This window comes from Mytilus californianus, unplaced genomic scaffold (assembly GCF_021869535.1).
Source record: "Mytilus californianus isolate M0D057914Y unplaced genomic scaffold, xbMytCali1.0.p SCAF_11, whole genome shotgun sequence".
NCBI lineage: Eukaryota > Metazoa > Mollusca > Bivalvia > Mytilida > Mytilidae > Mytilus > Mytilus californianus.
Genome location: NW_026262593.1, coordinates 21,741,645 through 21,759,216, shown reverse-complemented (window position 1 = coordinate 21,759,216; position 17,572 = coordinate 21,741,645). Strand labels below are relative to the sequence as shown.

Below are 17,572 nucleotides of genomic sequence, written 5' to 3'. Positions count from 1 at the left end.
AATTTCCTTTCTAAATAAGAATTATTTTAAAACTTAAAATGTTATAAAGTAACTAAAGTCATCAAAGATTTTGGGGATAAAAGAGGTTAAATGATACCTAAAAATCATCTTGATAATGAATGGTTTTGCAATAAAAACAAGAGGCTCTCAAGAGCCTGTGTCGCTCACCTGTATTTACTGATGCTTTGGAAATCATGTAAAATAAGGTTAAAACATACTTAATAGTATTAGATATTAGATATTATTAGATACTATAATGATATCTAAGATAATAACAAAAAACTGCATAATTTCCATAAAATTACTAACTCAGGGGCAGCAACCAAACAACGGGTTGTCGGATTCGTCTGAAAATTTCAGGGCAGATAAATCTAAATCTGATGAACATTTTTGCCACCCCTCAGATTTGCTCTAAATGCTTTAGTTTCAGAGATATAAACCAAAAACTGCATTTTACCACTATGTTCTATTTTTAGCCATGTCGGCCATGTTGGTTGGAAGGCAGGGTCATCAGACACATTTTTTAAACAAGATACCCTAATGATGATTATGGCCAAGTTTGGTTAAATTTGTCTCAGTAGTTTCAGAGAAGAAGATTTTTGTAAAAGATTACAAAAATTTACGACAAATTGTTAAAAATTGATTATAAAAGGCAATAACTCCTTAAGGGATAGACTGACAATATTGATCATGCTGACTTATTTGTAGATCTTACTTTGCTGAACATTATTGCTGTTTACAGTTTATCTCTACCTATAATAATATTCAAGATAATAACCAAAAACTGCAAAATTTCTTTAAAATTACCAATTCAAGGGCAGCAACCCAACAACAGGTTGTTGGATTTGTCTGAAAATTTCAGGGGGATAGATCTTGACCTGATGAACAAATTTACCCCATGTCAGATTTGATCTAAATGCTTTAGTTTCAGAGATGTAAGCCAAAAACTGCATTTTACCCCTATGTTCTATTTTTAGCCATGTCGGCCATGTTGGTTGGCAGGCTGGGTCACCGGACACATTTTTTAAACAAGATACCCTAGTGATGATTGTGGCCAAGTTTGGTTAAATTTGGTCCATTAGTTTCAGAGGAGAAGATTTTTGTAAAAGTTAACAGACGACTACGACGACGACGGACGATGACGGACGCCAAGTGATGAGAAAAGCTCACTTGACCTTTCAGGTCAGGTGAGCTAAAAAGAAAAAAGAATAATTACCAAAAATGGTGGCATCAGCCAAATCTAACTTTAGACGAAATTCTTCAATGCCAATTTTGCCGATGTTTGTACAAGGATCTAGGTCAATGTATGTGTGGAATGGACGTCCCAGGAAATCAACATCAGAACAGAAATCTACAGCTGTACACACTTCAGCAATGGATCCTACTGATGATGGATGGATTGTTGCCATGGGAACATCAAGTGGACACGCTGTAAAGATACAATGTATTTTAAAATCATGAATATATGTTTCTTATAAAAGTTTCAATGTTTATTTATTTTTTTCATTTCAGGTCATGAATTGAAATACTCCAACCCTCCCTTTTTCAGCGAGAGTCTCCCCCTCAAATGACGAAATTACAGAAATCTCCCACTTGCTTGTCTGCTCCCACGGGGAGTATAAAATATCCCGCTTTCGGATATTTTTTACCTGGAATGACACACGTTCATAATTCTCTGGCTTTTTTGTTACTGCCAATCGAAATTAATAAACAATCGGCCATCTTTTGAAAACTTTGGTCAGTAGTTTGTATGTTAGATTTTAAAGTCAAATCGAAATTCAATGTTGCTATGTCAACTCCAACAAGATAGATGTCTTTGTCTTGATCAAGTGGCAATGTAAAAAAGAAGAAACAGATAACTGCAAATCGAAATGTCCAGCAGATTGAACGAAAGATTTTTAATTTTTACGACCAAATTCACTTGGCAATGAATCTCTTTTATTTGCACATCATGTCCAATCAATTTTTTCAGTTTCTTCAGGTTGTCTGTACGATGATTGAAGGCATGCTTAGTGTGTGACTCGCAACAAAAATCAAAATATGAAATGACAAATGTTATGAAATATGACTCAGGGGTACTGAAAAAGGCAAAAATAGAAACACCTTGTATAGATTATACGTATGAATTGAAGAAATAAAGTATATTTATTAACTCTTCTTGCTGTTTTGTAGATGAATAAGTAAACAGGTATATTTAACTTGAAATTGTTGTTCGTGCAAAATCTCCCCTACAGTTGTTATAGCCCTCTATGAAAGTTTCAGAGGTTGGCAGGTATGAATTACTATACCTTTATTCTGTTCAAAACTTGAAAGGGATGCAGGTTTTTTCACATAAAGTTTATTGGAGTACAGTAAAACACGCTCAAAAATATTTTTACCTTTTATGCATAGTTCATAAGTAATTACTGCAACTAATGAATCATGAATTGCCTACCACTCCAGATCATCTAAGTTCTTAGTTTTTAATTTGGTATATTCTGATTTAAGTTTTCCCTGTTGTAGTGTTTGTGTAATGTTGTATATCTTTTTGTCCATTTTATTTTGACCTATGGTGTCATTTATACATTTTTCAACAGATGATTTGATGCCATACTTGGCATTTATATTCTAGATGTACATATAAATATCAATAAATTGCAGAAATAATTTTTACCATTCTTCCATCCTGCAACAGATGGACTGTACTTAGTTCCTGATGGTTGACACTGTGTGGGAGACATCATTTCACCAATTTTTAGAAATTCTAGCAGCTTTGATGCCATGACAGGGTTCAGTAGTGATCCTTTTGGTACGTTATGATAGGCATACCAACTGTTTAAGTTGAATCCTAAAGCAAATCATTTAGTTTTATTTGTTTGAGAATCATTATAAAATTAAAAGTTTAAAAAATTAGAAAGTAGCATTTTCAACCACGTTATCTATAGTACTAAAGGAAGAGACCAATTTCATTGAGCCGCAACCCCTCTGAAACCATAGTGAGTCGAAATATTTGTGATATGAAGTAATAAATAGCTGCGTCACGAGTGCATGATACGCCCGTCGTCTTGTGTGTGAAGTTTTATGCAATAATCATAAATAATTTCTGAGATTTGGTGCGACATGTGAAAACCCCTCTTTTTTTACAAAAAACTCAATTACTCTAAAATAAAATTTTGAATCATCACCAAAAAGTATACAGATGGGTCAATATCCCTAATGCGCCTCAAATTGAGGAACACAAAAGTTGTGTGTAAACAAAAATTCTCTGTGTAGTGATATTGGACATGTTTCTATTTTTAACAATTGACTGAGCTTAACCATTTGTGTTGATTTGAAAAGTAGAGGACCATAGAATAAATGTGTAAAAACTATGCAGTTATTAAATGAATGCAAAGTATTAAATTTTCAAAGAACTTATTGTGTGAAAAAAGGGATTTTTTACCACCAGGAGCCGCATCAGGAAAGGATTTTCGGGGTGTGCTAATTTACGGAAAAATGAATCACACTTCATACCCCGAAAATTTAACCACATATGTGAAAATGTCTCAGCTTTGAAATGAGCCATCATGCATATCCAAGTTTATCATATGGACTGTGCTACAGAGGAAAACGTTACCATTACCACCTATGTAAAATTAATTACGCATATTGCCCCAGATCTTAAGATTAATATAACTAAGAAGTGTGTAAAATTTTAAGCAATAATCATAATCATTTTTGAGATACGGCGTGACCTGTGAAACCCCCTCCCCCCCTTTTTTTTTTTACAAAAAACTGATAAAATTTTGAATCATCACCAAAAAGTATACAGATCTTTAGATTAATATAACTGAGAAGTGTGTAAAGTTTTAAGCAATAATCATAAATCGTTCTTTAGATTAATATAACTAAGAAGTGTGTAAAGTTTTAAGCAATAATCATCAATAATTTTTGAGATACGGCATGACATGTGAAAAAAACACACCCCTGTTTTAGTTACAAAGTCCAGTAACTCAAAAAGTTTTAATCTTATTTTCACCAAAAAGTATACAGATTGTTTGACCATCATAAGAAACAACTATCTTAGTTTCATGAAATTTGGATAAGTTGTTCTCAAGTTACGGTGCGACATGTTTACGCCGGACAGACAGACAGACAGATGCTGGACATTTGTATACCATAATACATCCCTTCACAATTATGACTGGCATATAAAAATGTAGTGTTTTATACTTTCTTAATTTGTCTTTGAAACAATCTATATATGTCCACAAAAAACAAGAAATATCCAATTTCAGAGACCTTTATCAATCCGTGTCTTATACGCTTTCGCACATACTCAGTCGACATACTGCCTGCAGAATTTAACTTTATATATAAATTATATAGGACAGTGGTATAGATTACAAATTACACCATTCCAAGCCCTTTTGTTTTCCCCATAATTAATATTACCAAAAATTAACAAGCTGCGGGTCAAATCTGAATACCGAGTCAGACATACAACAAAACAGTGTATTCCGTATTTGCTATAAACACTGGTAATAATCACACCTGAACTTTGTTATCATATGCATACAGGGAATAACTATGCGACTTATAAACAGCGTGACTTTACCAAATGACAATAAGAATTCTAAAAATCCAGGCTAAATATGTAGCGTATGTTCTTTAATTCAGTCAGGGACCTGTGATGTTGTGGGTATGGTCTACTATAGATAATAAGAACTTATCATTATTCTATACAACATCTAACTGTAAATTCAGAAATTATTGTGTGCCTTAATTATTGCGATTTTCCAAAAACGGACAAAATTGTGAGTTTAAATATCGATATTTCAGTAATCAAAATGCAAGTTCTTATTATTGCGATACTCACCAAGTCGCATTATTCACATTAATAAAAACATCACAATCATTTTTGAATTAACAGTATTTTTTAAGGTACAGTAGCTTGCTGTATAATCACTTTTAGAATGAATGAAAACACCTTTTCATTTAAACTGTACATTGAAGTTCTTCATAAAAATGTCCTGAATCCCTCTTAACATGTTGCCATTTTATTTGTCTATATCCCTTATAATATAGACCAGCTGAAATTCAAATATTTTCTATTCATGTCTAATCCATTAAAATAGATGTAAGAGAATTGAAAAGACTTTCAAAATCTACAATTTCCAACATTCTATAGCCAACTATATGGTATGGATTTTGCTCATGTTGAAGGTCCTACACTGACTTATAGCTGCTTAAATCTGCTTCATTTGGATTCTGTTGGGAATTTGTCTCTTTAGAAATCATACCACATCTTCTTATTTAATATATACTCTCTTTGATTCATTTTTCATCCATCATATGATTATATTGGTTTTTTCATTGTTAAATACCATATGTCATGGTGCCCTCTAGTTGTTATCATTCTCGTCCTTTGGTCTCAGGCGGCAATTTAGCTAATTCGCAACAATACCATGTCTCCATATTTTAAAATACAACCATAAATGACCCACACCAGCAGCACCACATGTATAACTATGCAATTCCCTCCATAATTTTATAGAATAGCCATAACCTTCTAAAAATGTTAAAATTCCACAAGAATTACCTGGTACTCCATAACTTGTATCATAGTCACATGCAGAAATTGGTAGAACTTGTCCCTCGAACACTTCAAATGTCACATACTGTTGACTTCTGTCTAAGTAGATACTTATGTTCAGGTCTACACGGAAATACTTTGCAGTTTCATTATAGTCAACAAGAAAACTGTAATAACAAAAAGAGGTTAAAGATGACATATTACACTAACTTGCATTTCATTTCAAAATCATCTCCTTTGGCTTTTGTCATTTTTTTTAATTAGTTTGGATTATTCAGACATGTTATTGTATTAGGACTGTATGCATGAGAGTCATATTGGTTTTTCAAACCCTAACTTCCCATCAATAAAAAAATTCAAAAGTCTATATAAATCTTGAAAATTCCTTGGGACCAGTCCATTTATTTTCAGTTCAAACAGCTCCCTTTATCCATCACAAACACACAAAAAAAAAAGTCATCAGAACATTCAATTATATCAGCAACAGTCCTTCTAAAATGTACAAAACTTACTCAACTATGAAGACATCTATCAAATCTATAGTATCTCTTTGTCCTGTAAAATAAGATGGACAATTTTAAAAAAGAAAATAATTATATTACTGGTCTCAAATTTCTCTATAGCTATTATTGTTTTAGATGGGGAGAAAACATTAATTTGAAAGGAGTTGTAAAGTTGACATCAGTAGGAATTTAATTTATGTAATCAATACTTAAAAACAAAAACACAGTTTAGTTAGTATTTTACACCATTTTGACAAATTACTAACTATTTAAGAACGTGTTTACAATCTTAATGTACTGTGGATTCATTGAAATTCATGGGGTACCAATTTTTGTGGATTTCGTGGGTATAGGGAATCCACAAATTTAATGTTAAATGAAGTATAAATTGACTATAGGCTTGTAAACTATTTTTTGCAAAACCAGGAAAACAAATATTCAAGAAAATATCATTTGTCCTCAAGTCACAAAATTTGGTACCAATGAAAATAAATGAATCCACAGTACAGGGTGTAATACCACCAAATCATAGTACGTCACATCCAGTTGCATACGAAAATGGGTTAAAAAAAATATTCCCTTGAATTTGACAGTTATAGGTAATTAATCCTACATTTAATTGCAATAAAACATTTCTAGGTCATAAACATTTATCTTGGGTATTTCAAAGCACCATTATTTTTTTTATTTGGGGTTTCTATAGAATATCTTTTAAACTTGAGTTTACATGGTTACTAAAGCTTGTACACAGGTTAAAACAAAGAGAATATTTGATTGGTTAACTTCCAGTGATGGTTATTTTCTTATATGCAATGAAATGTTATGTGAAATTTTTTCTATAGTACTGGACAGGGTAAAACTTTACTCATGCCAACTATTTCTTTATTTGAAACAAAGATAAATTCTGCACAATTTTTTATAAGTGCCAATTTAACAAAGACTAATAGGGGAAAATCAATAGTGGTATTACACCTACAAGGACATACTCATCACAAGACCAATATAATAAAATTTAAATTAGCCCTGCCAAATATAAGGAAACTTCATCTTACCCCAGGTGTAGGATGAGAAATCAGAATCCAGGACAAGCTTTTCTATACCAATCTTGAATGACCTTTCACACATATTGAGGTCAAAGTAAGCATGAAATGACCTCCTCAGTAATGGTATATATAAACAGAAGTCAATGTAAGTACAGTGTGATGCAATGTGTCCCTTAGGTGTGGCTATAGATAGTGGAGTAAGTGCTGTTAGGTTACCCAATCCTCCAAGACATTCTGAAATATAGAAAGTAGAGTTAATTACCTTATCCACCTGGACATTCCGAAATAAAGTAAGTGTCATTAATAACCTAATTCTCTAGAACATACTGAAATATAGGAGGCAGTTTTAATAACCAAATCCTCAAAAACCCTAAAATATAAGAAGGAGTGTTAATAGCTTTATCCTCCATGACATTCTGAAATAAAGGAAGCAGTATACTGACTAACTAATCATCCAGGAAACTCTGAAAAAAAGGCAGTTGTGATAATTACTTAATCCTACGGGACTCTCTAACTTTTTACCTTTCAATTCACACTAAAAATTAGTTTTGAATGATAAAAGTCGAACTTCTGGTGATGATATGCAATAATGAAGGCTTCATTTTCTATCCTCATAATTATCACACAAAAAAATAAATAATTTCATTACAGGCTTGCTATCTTTTATTTGATAAGAATTGATTCTACAATTCAAAGTACATTTGAAGCTTTTATTTATGTAACCATTTTCTTTAAGTGACGTGTTTATGGCCCAATTAACACCTTAGGTGACTATTTTTAAAACAAACATATGACTGTTTTTGGGTCAGATGGCTTCAAATTCTTCACCATTTTTTTTTCTCTGCCTAAAAAAAAATTCCACAAATTAAAGAACCCATGAACATGCTACTTTTGCTCAAACCACGAAAATTTATACCCACGAATAAAAGTACTTTCACAGTATAGGAAGCAGTGTTAATTATCTTTTTCTTCTGGACACTCTGAAATATGGGAAGCAGTGTTAACTACCTTTTTCTCATGGACACTTTGAAATACAGGAAGCAGTGTTAACTACCTTTTTCTCATGGACACTTTGAAATATAGGAAGCAGTGCTGATTACCTTATTCTCCTGGACACTCTGAAATATAGGAAGCAGTGTTAACTACCTTATTCTCCTAGACACTTTGAAATATAGGAAGCAGTGTTAACTACCTGATTCTCCAAGACACTTTGAAATATAGGAAGCAGTGTTAACTACCTGATTCTCCTAGACACTTTGAAATAAAGGTGTGTTAACTACCTTATTCTCCTAGACACTCTGAAATATAGGAAGCAGTGTTAACTACCTTATTCTTCTAGACACTCTGAAATATAGGAAGCAGTGTTATCTACCTTATTCTCCTTGAGACTTGGATATCCTACTCGCACTATCATTTCCTATGTTCAGTGTATCGTTAAATTAGGGTCAAAACTCTAATTTGGCATTAAATTAGAAACATCATATCATAGGGAACATGTTTTCTAAGTTTCAAGTTATTTTGACTTTTGCTCAAACCACGAAAATTTATACCCACGAATAAAAGTACTTTCACAGTATAGGAAGCAGTGTTAATTATCTTTTTCTTCTGGACACTCTGAAATATGGGAAGCAGTGTTAACTACCTTTTTCTCATGGACACTTTGAAATACAGGAAGCAGTGTTAAGCAGTGTTAACTACCTTTTTCTCATGGACACTTTGAAATATAGGAAGCAGTGCTGATTACCTTATTCTCCTGGACACTCTGAAATATAGGAAGCAGTGTTAACTACCTTATTCTCCTAAACACTTTGAAATATAGGAAGCAGTGTTAACTACCTTATTCTCCTAGACACTTTGAAATATAGGAAGCAGTGTTAACTAACTGATTCTCCAAGACACTTTGAAATATAGGAAGCAGTGTTAACTACCTTATTCTCCTAGACACTTTGAAATAAAGGTGTGCTAACTACCTTATTCTCCTAGACACTCTGAAATATAGGAAGCAGTGTTAACTACCTTATTCTTCTAGACACTCTGAAATATAGGAAGCAGTGTTATCTACCTTATTCTCCTTGAGACTTGGATATCCTACTCGCACTATCATTTCCTATGTTCAGTGTATCGTTAAATTAGGGTCAAAACTCTAATTTGGCATTAAATTAGAAACATTATATCATAGGGAACATGTTTTCTAAGTTTCAAGTTGTTTTGACTTCAATTTCATCAAAAACTTCCTTGTCCAAAAAATTTAACCTAAAACGAGATATAGGTATGAAAGTACAGACAGACAAACGAACAAACGGACGCACAAACCGGAAAACATAATGCATCTAAGTGGGGCATAAAAAGGAAGCAGGGTTAATTTCCTAACCCCCTAAGACACGCTGAAGTATTTCAGAAGTAGTGTTAACTTCCTAATCCTTCTGGACTTGAAAATCCCCCCTTTTTAATGAATAAAACCCCATGACTTGAAATCGTAAAATCTAAAAATTTATAAAAATGGAAAGGGAGTTTACATCAACAGATATAAATAATCCACCAAAGTTTCATGCAAATTGGTTAAAGCATTTTAAGTAATTGTCCGGCATGTAGATGGGTTGACAGATGGACTGACAATAGTATACCATAATGTGTCTCAAAAATGAGGGTATAAAAACCTTACCATCTCTCCACCCAACAAGATCTCCTGGCTGTGATTGGTACATTTGATTGCTGATATCACACTGTGGATCTTGTAGGTATTCAGCTATACCAAGTTTCTCTAAAATCTGCTTAACTACAATGTCTGTCAATGGGCTCTGGAGAGAAAGTCCTTGCTTAGCCAAGAAATCTGATGCTGAGAAACTGTTTATATTGCTGCTCCAATCACAGGCAATTTTTGGAAGATACATGTCCTTAACAATTTCTAAGGTTATATCACAAGCTTTTCCTTCTTCTAAACATACACTGGCATTCATACTAAAAATGATCTTCTTCTCAGCTTGCAGATCAATCACCAAAAAACTGTATGTGTAAACAAGAGAATAATAACTTAAGCTCCATTGATACTGTAAGCCAGCCAATTTTACTTAAAAACAAAAAGTAGATCTAGAATAACCATAAGTCCAAATTATAACTTTAAATAATTCTATTGCAAAGGTTATAATGAACCAGTTTTTAGAATAATCATGTAACTCGTCGATGTTGTGATCCAGCCATATTCATAGCTATATATATAGTCTGATATTCTTTCTGACCATACTTTTTTCAATATTTTTTTCTCTTTTCATTTCCAATCTTACTGATAAATTTCTATGTTATTGCCCACAAGTAGGAAATTTCGCAATATTGATGCAAATAATGATATATATATTGATATTTCAATTTTAGACTGCAAGATTTTTTTTTTTTTAATAAATATTTGCAATTTAATGGTATTGACATGAATGGAAAGGGAAATCGTCAAACAAGTAATATATTTTTTTATATGCCATTAATAATAACTGGCTTAATAATTTCCAGAAAGAGGCCTTAAAAATGCACTTTCTAAACAACAAAAATGAAAAAAAAATAATAACTCATTTTTATCTAAATTGGTGTTCATTCTTCTTTAAGAAAAAATACATTTCCTGTATTCAAATTTAAATGTACAAATACCTAATGCTGAGATATTTCCAATTACTGTTGAATAGCAATATAATGGGATATAAATGTAGAACAAACAAATAAATTTTATTGCAGAAAATGCTCAGGAAACAGTAATGCAATTTTGTTTATTGTTTCAACCAAATTTCTGATGATTGTAACTAATTAATTAGATCTTGATTATTGACTTATGTCAGATGATAATGACACTGATTTAATTTACAAGTGAAATAAAATTTGCTTGCATTTTTTATACATATTTTTACATTTTTTGTCTTTTCTTTGAAAAAAAAACACGTCTGATTAATCATTCAGCTAGCTAGCAAAATTAACAGAATATTCTAATGTAGTGTAGATCAAAACAAATAATACATTTTAAGGTTTACTATCGAGGTCAAGAATGTGTGTATTCAGTTAGGTGTGTAATAAATTGTGCCTATTTACTTATGTAACAGGTCATGAGATATTAAATGTGGTGAATTAAGACTGGGGTTGTTTCCAATTAATACTTGCACCTTTGAGTGTAATTATTTGAAAATCATGACAGTTTATAATCATACTGACTCTTACTTGCCTATGGAAAGAATTGGAGTAATACCATTTCGAACAAGAGGCTCTCAAGAGCCTGAATCGCTCACCTGTATTTCAGAGGAGAAGATTTTTAAATGTTAGCAAACTTGATGAACAAATTGTGTAAAGTTGCATTTAAAGGGCAATAACTCCTTAAAGGGTCAATTGACAATTTTGGTCATATTAACTTTTTTGTAGATCTTACTTTGCTGAACATTATTGCTGCTTTCAGTTTATATATATCTATAATAATATTCAAAATAATAAAAAAACTGTAAAATTTTGTTAAAACTACCAATTCGGTGGCAGCAACCCAACAATGGGTTGTTCGATTCGTCTGATAATTTCAGGGCCGATAGATCTTGACCAACTAAACATTTTTACCCAGAGTCACATTTGCTCTAAAAGATTTAGTTTTTGAGATATAAGCCAAAAACTGCATTTGACCCTTATGTTCTATTTTTAGCCATGGCAGCCATGTTTGTCGATGGATACAAACTTCGGATACAAATTATAAACAATATACCCTAAGGAACATTAAGTTAAAGTTTGAAGGTAATTGGCCAAGTAGTTTCAGAGGAGAAGATTTTTAAAAGTTAGCAAACTTGATGAACAAATTGTGTAAAGTTGCATTAAAAGGGCAATAACTCCTTAAAGGGTCAATTGACAATTTTGGTCATATTAACTTTCTTGTAGATCTTACTTTGCTGGACATTATTGCTGCTTTCAGTTTATATATATCTATAATAATATTCAAAATAATAAAAAGAAACTGCAAAATTTTTTTAAAACTACCAATTCGGTGGCAGCAACCCAACAATGGATTGTTCGATTCGTCTGATAATTTCAGGGCCGATAGATCTTGACCAACTAAACAATTTTACCCCATGTCACATTTGCTCTAAAAGATTAAGTTTTTGAGATATAAGCCAAAAACTGCATTTGACCCTTATGTTCTATTTTTAGCCATGGCAGCCATGTTTGTCGATGGACACAAACTTCGGATACAAATTATAAACAAGATACCCTAAGGAACATTAAGTTAAAGTTTGAAGGTAATTGGCCCAGTAGTTTCAGAGGAGAAGATTTTTAAAAGTTAGCAAACTTGATGAACAAATTGTGTAAAGTTGCATTTAAAGGGCAATAACTCCTTAAAGGGTCAATTGACAATTATGGTCATATTAACTTTTTTGTAGATCTTACTTTGCTGAACATTATTGCTGTATACAGTTTATCTCTATCTATAATAAAATTCAAGATAATAACCAAAAACTGCAAAATTTCCTAAAAATTACCAATTCAGGGGCAGCAACCCAACAATGGGTTGTTGGATTCGTCTGAAAATTTAAGGGCGGATAGATCTTAACCTGATGAACATTTTTACCCCATGTCAGATTTGCTCTAGATGCTTAGTTTCAGAGATATAAGCCAAAAACTGCATTTTACCCCTATGTTCTATTTTTAGCTATGTCGGCCATGTTGGTTGGCAGGTGGGGTCATCGGACACATTTTTTAAACTAGATACCCTAGTGATGATTGTGGCCAAGTTTGGTTAAATTTGGGCCATTAGTTTCAGAGAAGAAGATTTTTGTAAAAGTTAACAGACGACAATGACGACAACGAAGGACTACGACGACGGACGCCAAGTGATGAGAAAAGCTCACTTGACCTTTCAGGTCAGGTGAGCTAATAAAAATATGTAGATGTGGTATGATTGCCAATGAGACAACTATCCATCCAGTTAAAATGACAAAGATGAAAGCAATTATAATTCACTGTATACCCTTCAACAGTGAAAAAAAAACAATTACTGAATAGTAAATGCAATATGAAAACTGTGAAACAATTTAAATTAGAAAACTTACAGTCTCATTTATACAACACATATATGAAAAATAAATGGAGAATGATTCCATGGGACACAGATGATGCCCCTGCTAACTTATAACGTTATAAAGGGACATAACTCAAGAACTGTAAAAGTGATGCTACCCAAATTTATACTTGATCTGAGTTTTGTGGTAATAAGCATCGTGTTTACGTTTCATAATATATAGTGAAGGCAAACTTAAGTTAAAGAATTGAAACAAAAATTCAGCATTTTTTTCATTTGTAAAGGTGCATATCACTAGAACGGAAAAAATGACACCACCAAAATTTAAACTTGAACTCTGTTTTATTGTTATACGCACTGTGTATAAAGTTTTACAACATTTGATTGAGGCAAACTAAAGTAAAAGAACAGAAACAAATCAAAGCACTGTAAGGGCTACAGGCAGTTAACCAAAAACCAAGGCAAACGTAAGTTTGAAAACTGTGGCAGTGTTGCTTCATTTTTTTTTTAAAGATTTGAAAGAACAAACATTAAACATTCGTATATTGTACATGTATGTTTATTTAATGAATTGATTATTAAGGCAAATTAATTAATATTTTATCAAGGTTTTCAAAAGCAATGCATATATCAATGTATGTTTTTAATGGTGAGTCTGCAGTGGTACAAGTTCGAAATGATTGCAGTTGTTCTAGTTGGTAGTTAACGTTGGTACCGGTTGAATTTTAGTGGTACAAGTTGATGTAGTACAAGTTTGTAATAGTATGAATGGACTTGCTTCCCTGGCAGGAACACTACGTTTGGGTTCTACAGTACAAAAGTTATGAGACACAAATCAGCCAAAGGTTTACTACTACAGGGATCAAAGGTGAGGTCTGATTGACCTGCCCATAGTAAATGTAAATGACCCTTACCTTCACCAAGTCCATGTTGTCACTCCATCCCAAGTTTGGAGTAAAATGACAGGTGATTATAAAACAGTTGGTCAAACATTCTTGGGCTTTACACTGCTTGAAAGATTTATATGTTTTCTTTTTAATGAGCCATAAATGAAAATTTTTATAGGCCCAGATATAATTAAAAAAATAACTGAAGTAAATTCAATTAACCTAGACTTATTTTTTGCATCATTTAAATTTTATAATAAACAAGAAATAATTGTAGCAGGATGCTTTCAAACAGAGCTCCCATAATTCTTCATTCCCATGGTCGCCTGACATTGGGCAAAGTCCAGTACAAATTGGTTAGGTCTAGAAAGGCAGTAAAGTGATGTGCATATGTGACCCCTAGGAGATTGACCCTGTATGTCATTCAAATCTTCTTGAAATGACGAACAGGAATAAATATGGTTCAGGGATGGGTATCTCACCTTTTACAAGTTTTCAAAAATAAGGGGGGTGGGGTGACCCCTGTGGAATCCCCCTATATTCCAATTGATTTGTTTTATTGTCCCATACAAGAATATATATGGTTTCGGGGTGGGGATCTCAACCGTTTACAAGTTTTCAAAATAAAGGGGATGGGGGTGACCCCCTTGGACTCCCCCTATATTTCATTTGATTTGTTTTATTGTCCCATAAATGAATATATATGGTTTAGGGGTGGGGATCTCGACCGTTTACAAGTTTTCAAAAATAAGGGGGATGGGGGTGACCCCAGGAATTCCCCTATATTTCATTTGATTTGTTATCTTGTCCCATACAAGAACATATATGGTTTAGGGTGGGGATTTCGACCGTTTACAAGTTTTCAAAAAGAAGGGGGTTGGGGTGACCCCTGTGGACTCCCCTATATTTCATTTGATTTGTTTATTGTCCCATACAAGAATATAAATGGTGCAGGGTTTGGGATCTCGGCCGTTTACAAGTTTTCAAAAAGAAAGGGGTAGGGGTGACCACAGGGACTCTCTCTATATTTAATTTGATTTGTTATCTTGTCCCATACATGAATATATACTGTTTAGGGGTGGGGATCTAGACTGTTTACAAGTTTTCAAAAAACAAAGGGGGGTGACCCCTGTGGACTCCAGTGGCGGATCCAGAAATTTTCATAAGTGGGGGCCCAATGACTGCCTAAGAGGGGGCCCGCTCCAGTCATGCTTCAGTGATTCCCTATTTAATCAATCAAATTTTTCCCAAAAAAGGGGGGGGGGCCCGGGCCCCCTCCCCCTAAATCCGCCTCTGGACTCCCCTATCTTTCATTTGATTTGTTTTACTGTTCCATACAAGAATATATATGCAATAGGGGTGGGTATCTCGACCGTTTACAAGTTCTCAAACAGAAGGGGACGGGGTGACGCTGGGGATTCCCCCAAATTTTCATTTGTTTTATTGTCCCATACAAGTATATATATGGTTAAGGGGTGGGGATCGCGACCGTTTACAAGATAAAAGCACATTTTCGAATTGAAGTGGGTGGGATGACCCCCCCAGGGATTCACCCTATATTTTATTTGATTTGTTCTATTGTCCTGTAATCATTACTGAAGACCGTGTGTGTCTATCACTTACTGTTTTCAAGTAATAGTCATTTGAAAATAAAAAAAGAAATCCCATAGGGTCCTATAGTAAACCCCTCCCTTCTTTAGGCCCCTCGAAATACCCCTAATTAGACCCCAAGGCACAAACGAAAGATTGACGGCTCCGCTAGACATGTTAGTCTAACATTTTATGAAACCCTAAGTAAATCTGACAAGCGGTCCGAGTTGTCTTCTTAGACAGTCCGAGTAGACTCGGTCTGACTTGTCTCGGGGAAATGTAAACGACTTGTAATTAGAGATTTTCGGCAATGAAATATTTCATACAATTGTTCTTTGACATCTTAGCCAAAAGCACATGGAAAAATAAACTACATACGGATTTCTATTGAGCACTACTTCCTATGTGCAACTTCAAATATTTTGGGTGGTTAGACGATCATATAAGGTTTTTCTGGTCATATTTTTTGTATTCCAGAATTGAAAATATGAAAAAAGTGCCCAATTAGTTATTAATAACATATTAGCCAGCTAGATAACAACAATAGCACTTTTTACACCATTCAGTGGGAAGAACACAAATCTAGGGTGGTAGCATAAGGCAGCTTAACTGCCTAAAAATTCAGCAATTTTTCCATTTTTTAAGGGGACATAATTCTATAAGGTAAAAGTGACACCACCAAAATTCAAACTTGATATGTGTTTTATGGTAATGAGAATTGTGTATAAGTTTCATAAGATTTGGTTAAGACAAACTAAAGTTAGAGAACGGAAACTAAAAATTCCAGCAATTTTTCCATTAGTAAAGGGGCAAAGCTCTTGAATGGTAAAAGCGACGCCACCAAAAATTCAAAACGATTAAAAAGATTAAAAACCTATATCTACAATACTCACTCTAAAAACATAATGTTGCCTAACTTGGCACTTCTTTTCACACCTGAAAATTAAAAATGACAAGATAAGACCTTCTTTAAAATCAATTTAAAACTCTTCTTTCATATTCACAAATGAAACCAAAGTAACATGTACCAGTTCTCTGACAGAAAATAAATAACTTTAAATAAGGCAAAATAAAAATGATAAAAGTTTCTCAGCACAGCTGTGTGTTCCAATTTCCTGCAGTGGATTGCTTTAAACTTTTATAAAAAGTCAATGTCCAGAAACTCTTCATCCCAGTTATGGTGCCATGCATATTTTACACATTGTGATCTAAACTGAAAAGCCTTTTAGCTAATGGTTTAAAGCACTTATAAATTGATGTTAAATGTGATTAAGCTGTAAACCAAAACTAGAGGCTCTCAAGAGCCTGTGTCGCTCACCTGTATTTACTGATGCTTTGGAAATCATGTAAAATAAGGTTAAAATCATAATTAATAGTATTAGATATTAGATATTATAATGATATCCAAGATAATAACAAAAAACTACAAAATTTTTGTAAAATTACTAACTCAGGGGCAGCAACCCAACAACGGGTTGTCGGAAGCTGAAAATTTCAGGGCAGATAAATCTAAATCTGATGAACATTTTTGCCACCTGTCAGATTTGCTCTAAATGCTTAAGTTTCAGAGATATAAACCAAAAACTGCATTTTACCCCTATGTTCTATTTTTAACCAAGTCGGCCATGATGGTTTGAAGGCAGGGTCATCGGACAAATCTTTTAAACTACATACCCTAATAATGATTATGGCCAAGTATGGTTAAATTAATTTGTCTCAGTAGTTTCAAAGAAGAAGATTTTTGTAAAAGATTACAAAAATTTACAAAAATTTGTTAAAAATTGACTATTAAGGGCAATAACTCCTAAAGGGGTCGACTGACAATTTTGGTCATGGGCAACTTATTTGTAGATCTTACTTTGCTGAACATTATTGCTGTTTACAGTTTATCTCTATCTATAATAATATTCAAGATAATAACCAAAAATTGCAAAATTTCCTTAAATTTACCAATTCAGGGGCAGCAA

General features: G+C 33.2%; 1 protein-coding gene across 1 annotated transcript in view; it reads right to left on the bottom strand.

The window, feature by feature from the left end:
* The window catches only part of LOC127720828 (uncharacterized), a 39,742-nt gene that overhangs the window by 2,723 nt on the left and 19,447 nt on the right, over positions 1-17,572 (bottom strand). Inside the window, exons 8-14 of the mRNA XM_052227577.1 lie at positions 16,499-16,541; positions 9,763-10,103; positions 7,110-7,334; positions 6,067-6,109; positions 5,561-5,721; positions 2,654-2,827; positions 1,217-1,429 (exon numbers count right to left, since the gene is read on the bottom strand). Of these exons, the coding sequence (XP_052083537.1) occupies positions 1,217-1,429; positions 2,654-2,827; positions 5,561-5,721; positions 6,067-6,109; positions 7,110-7,334; positions 9,763-10,103; positions 16,499-16,541 (1,200 nt within the window). The remainder of the gene's footprint in view (positions 1-1,216; positions 1,430-2,653; positions 2,828-5,560; positions 5,722-6,066; positions 6,110-7,109; positions 7,335-9,762; positions 10,104-16,498; positions 16,542-17,572) is intronic.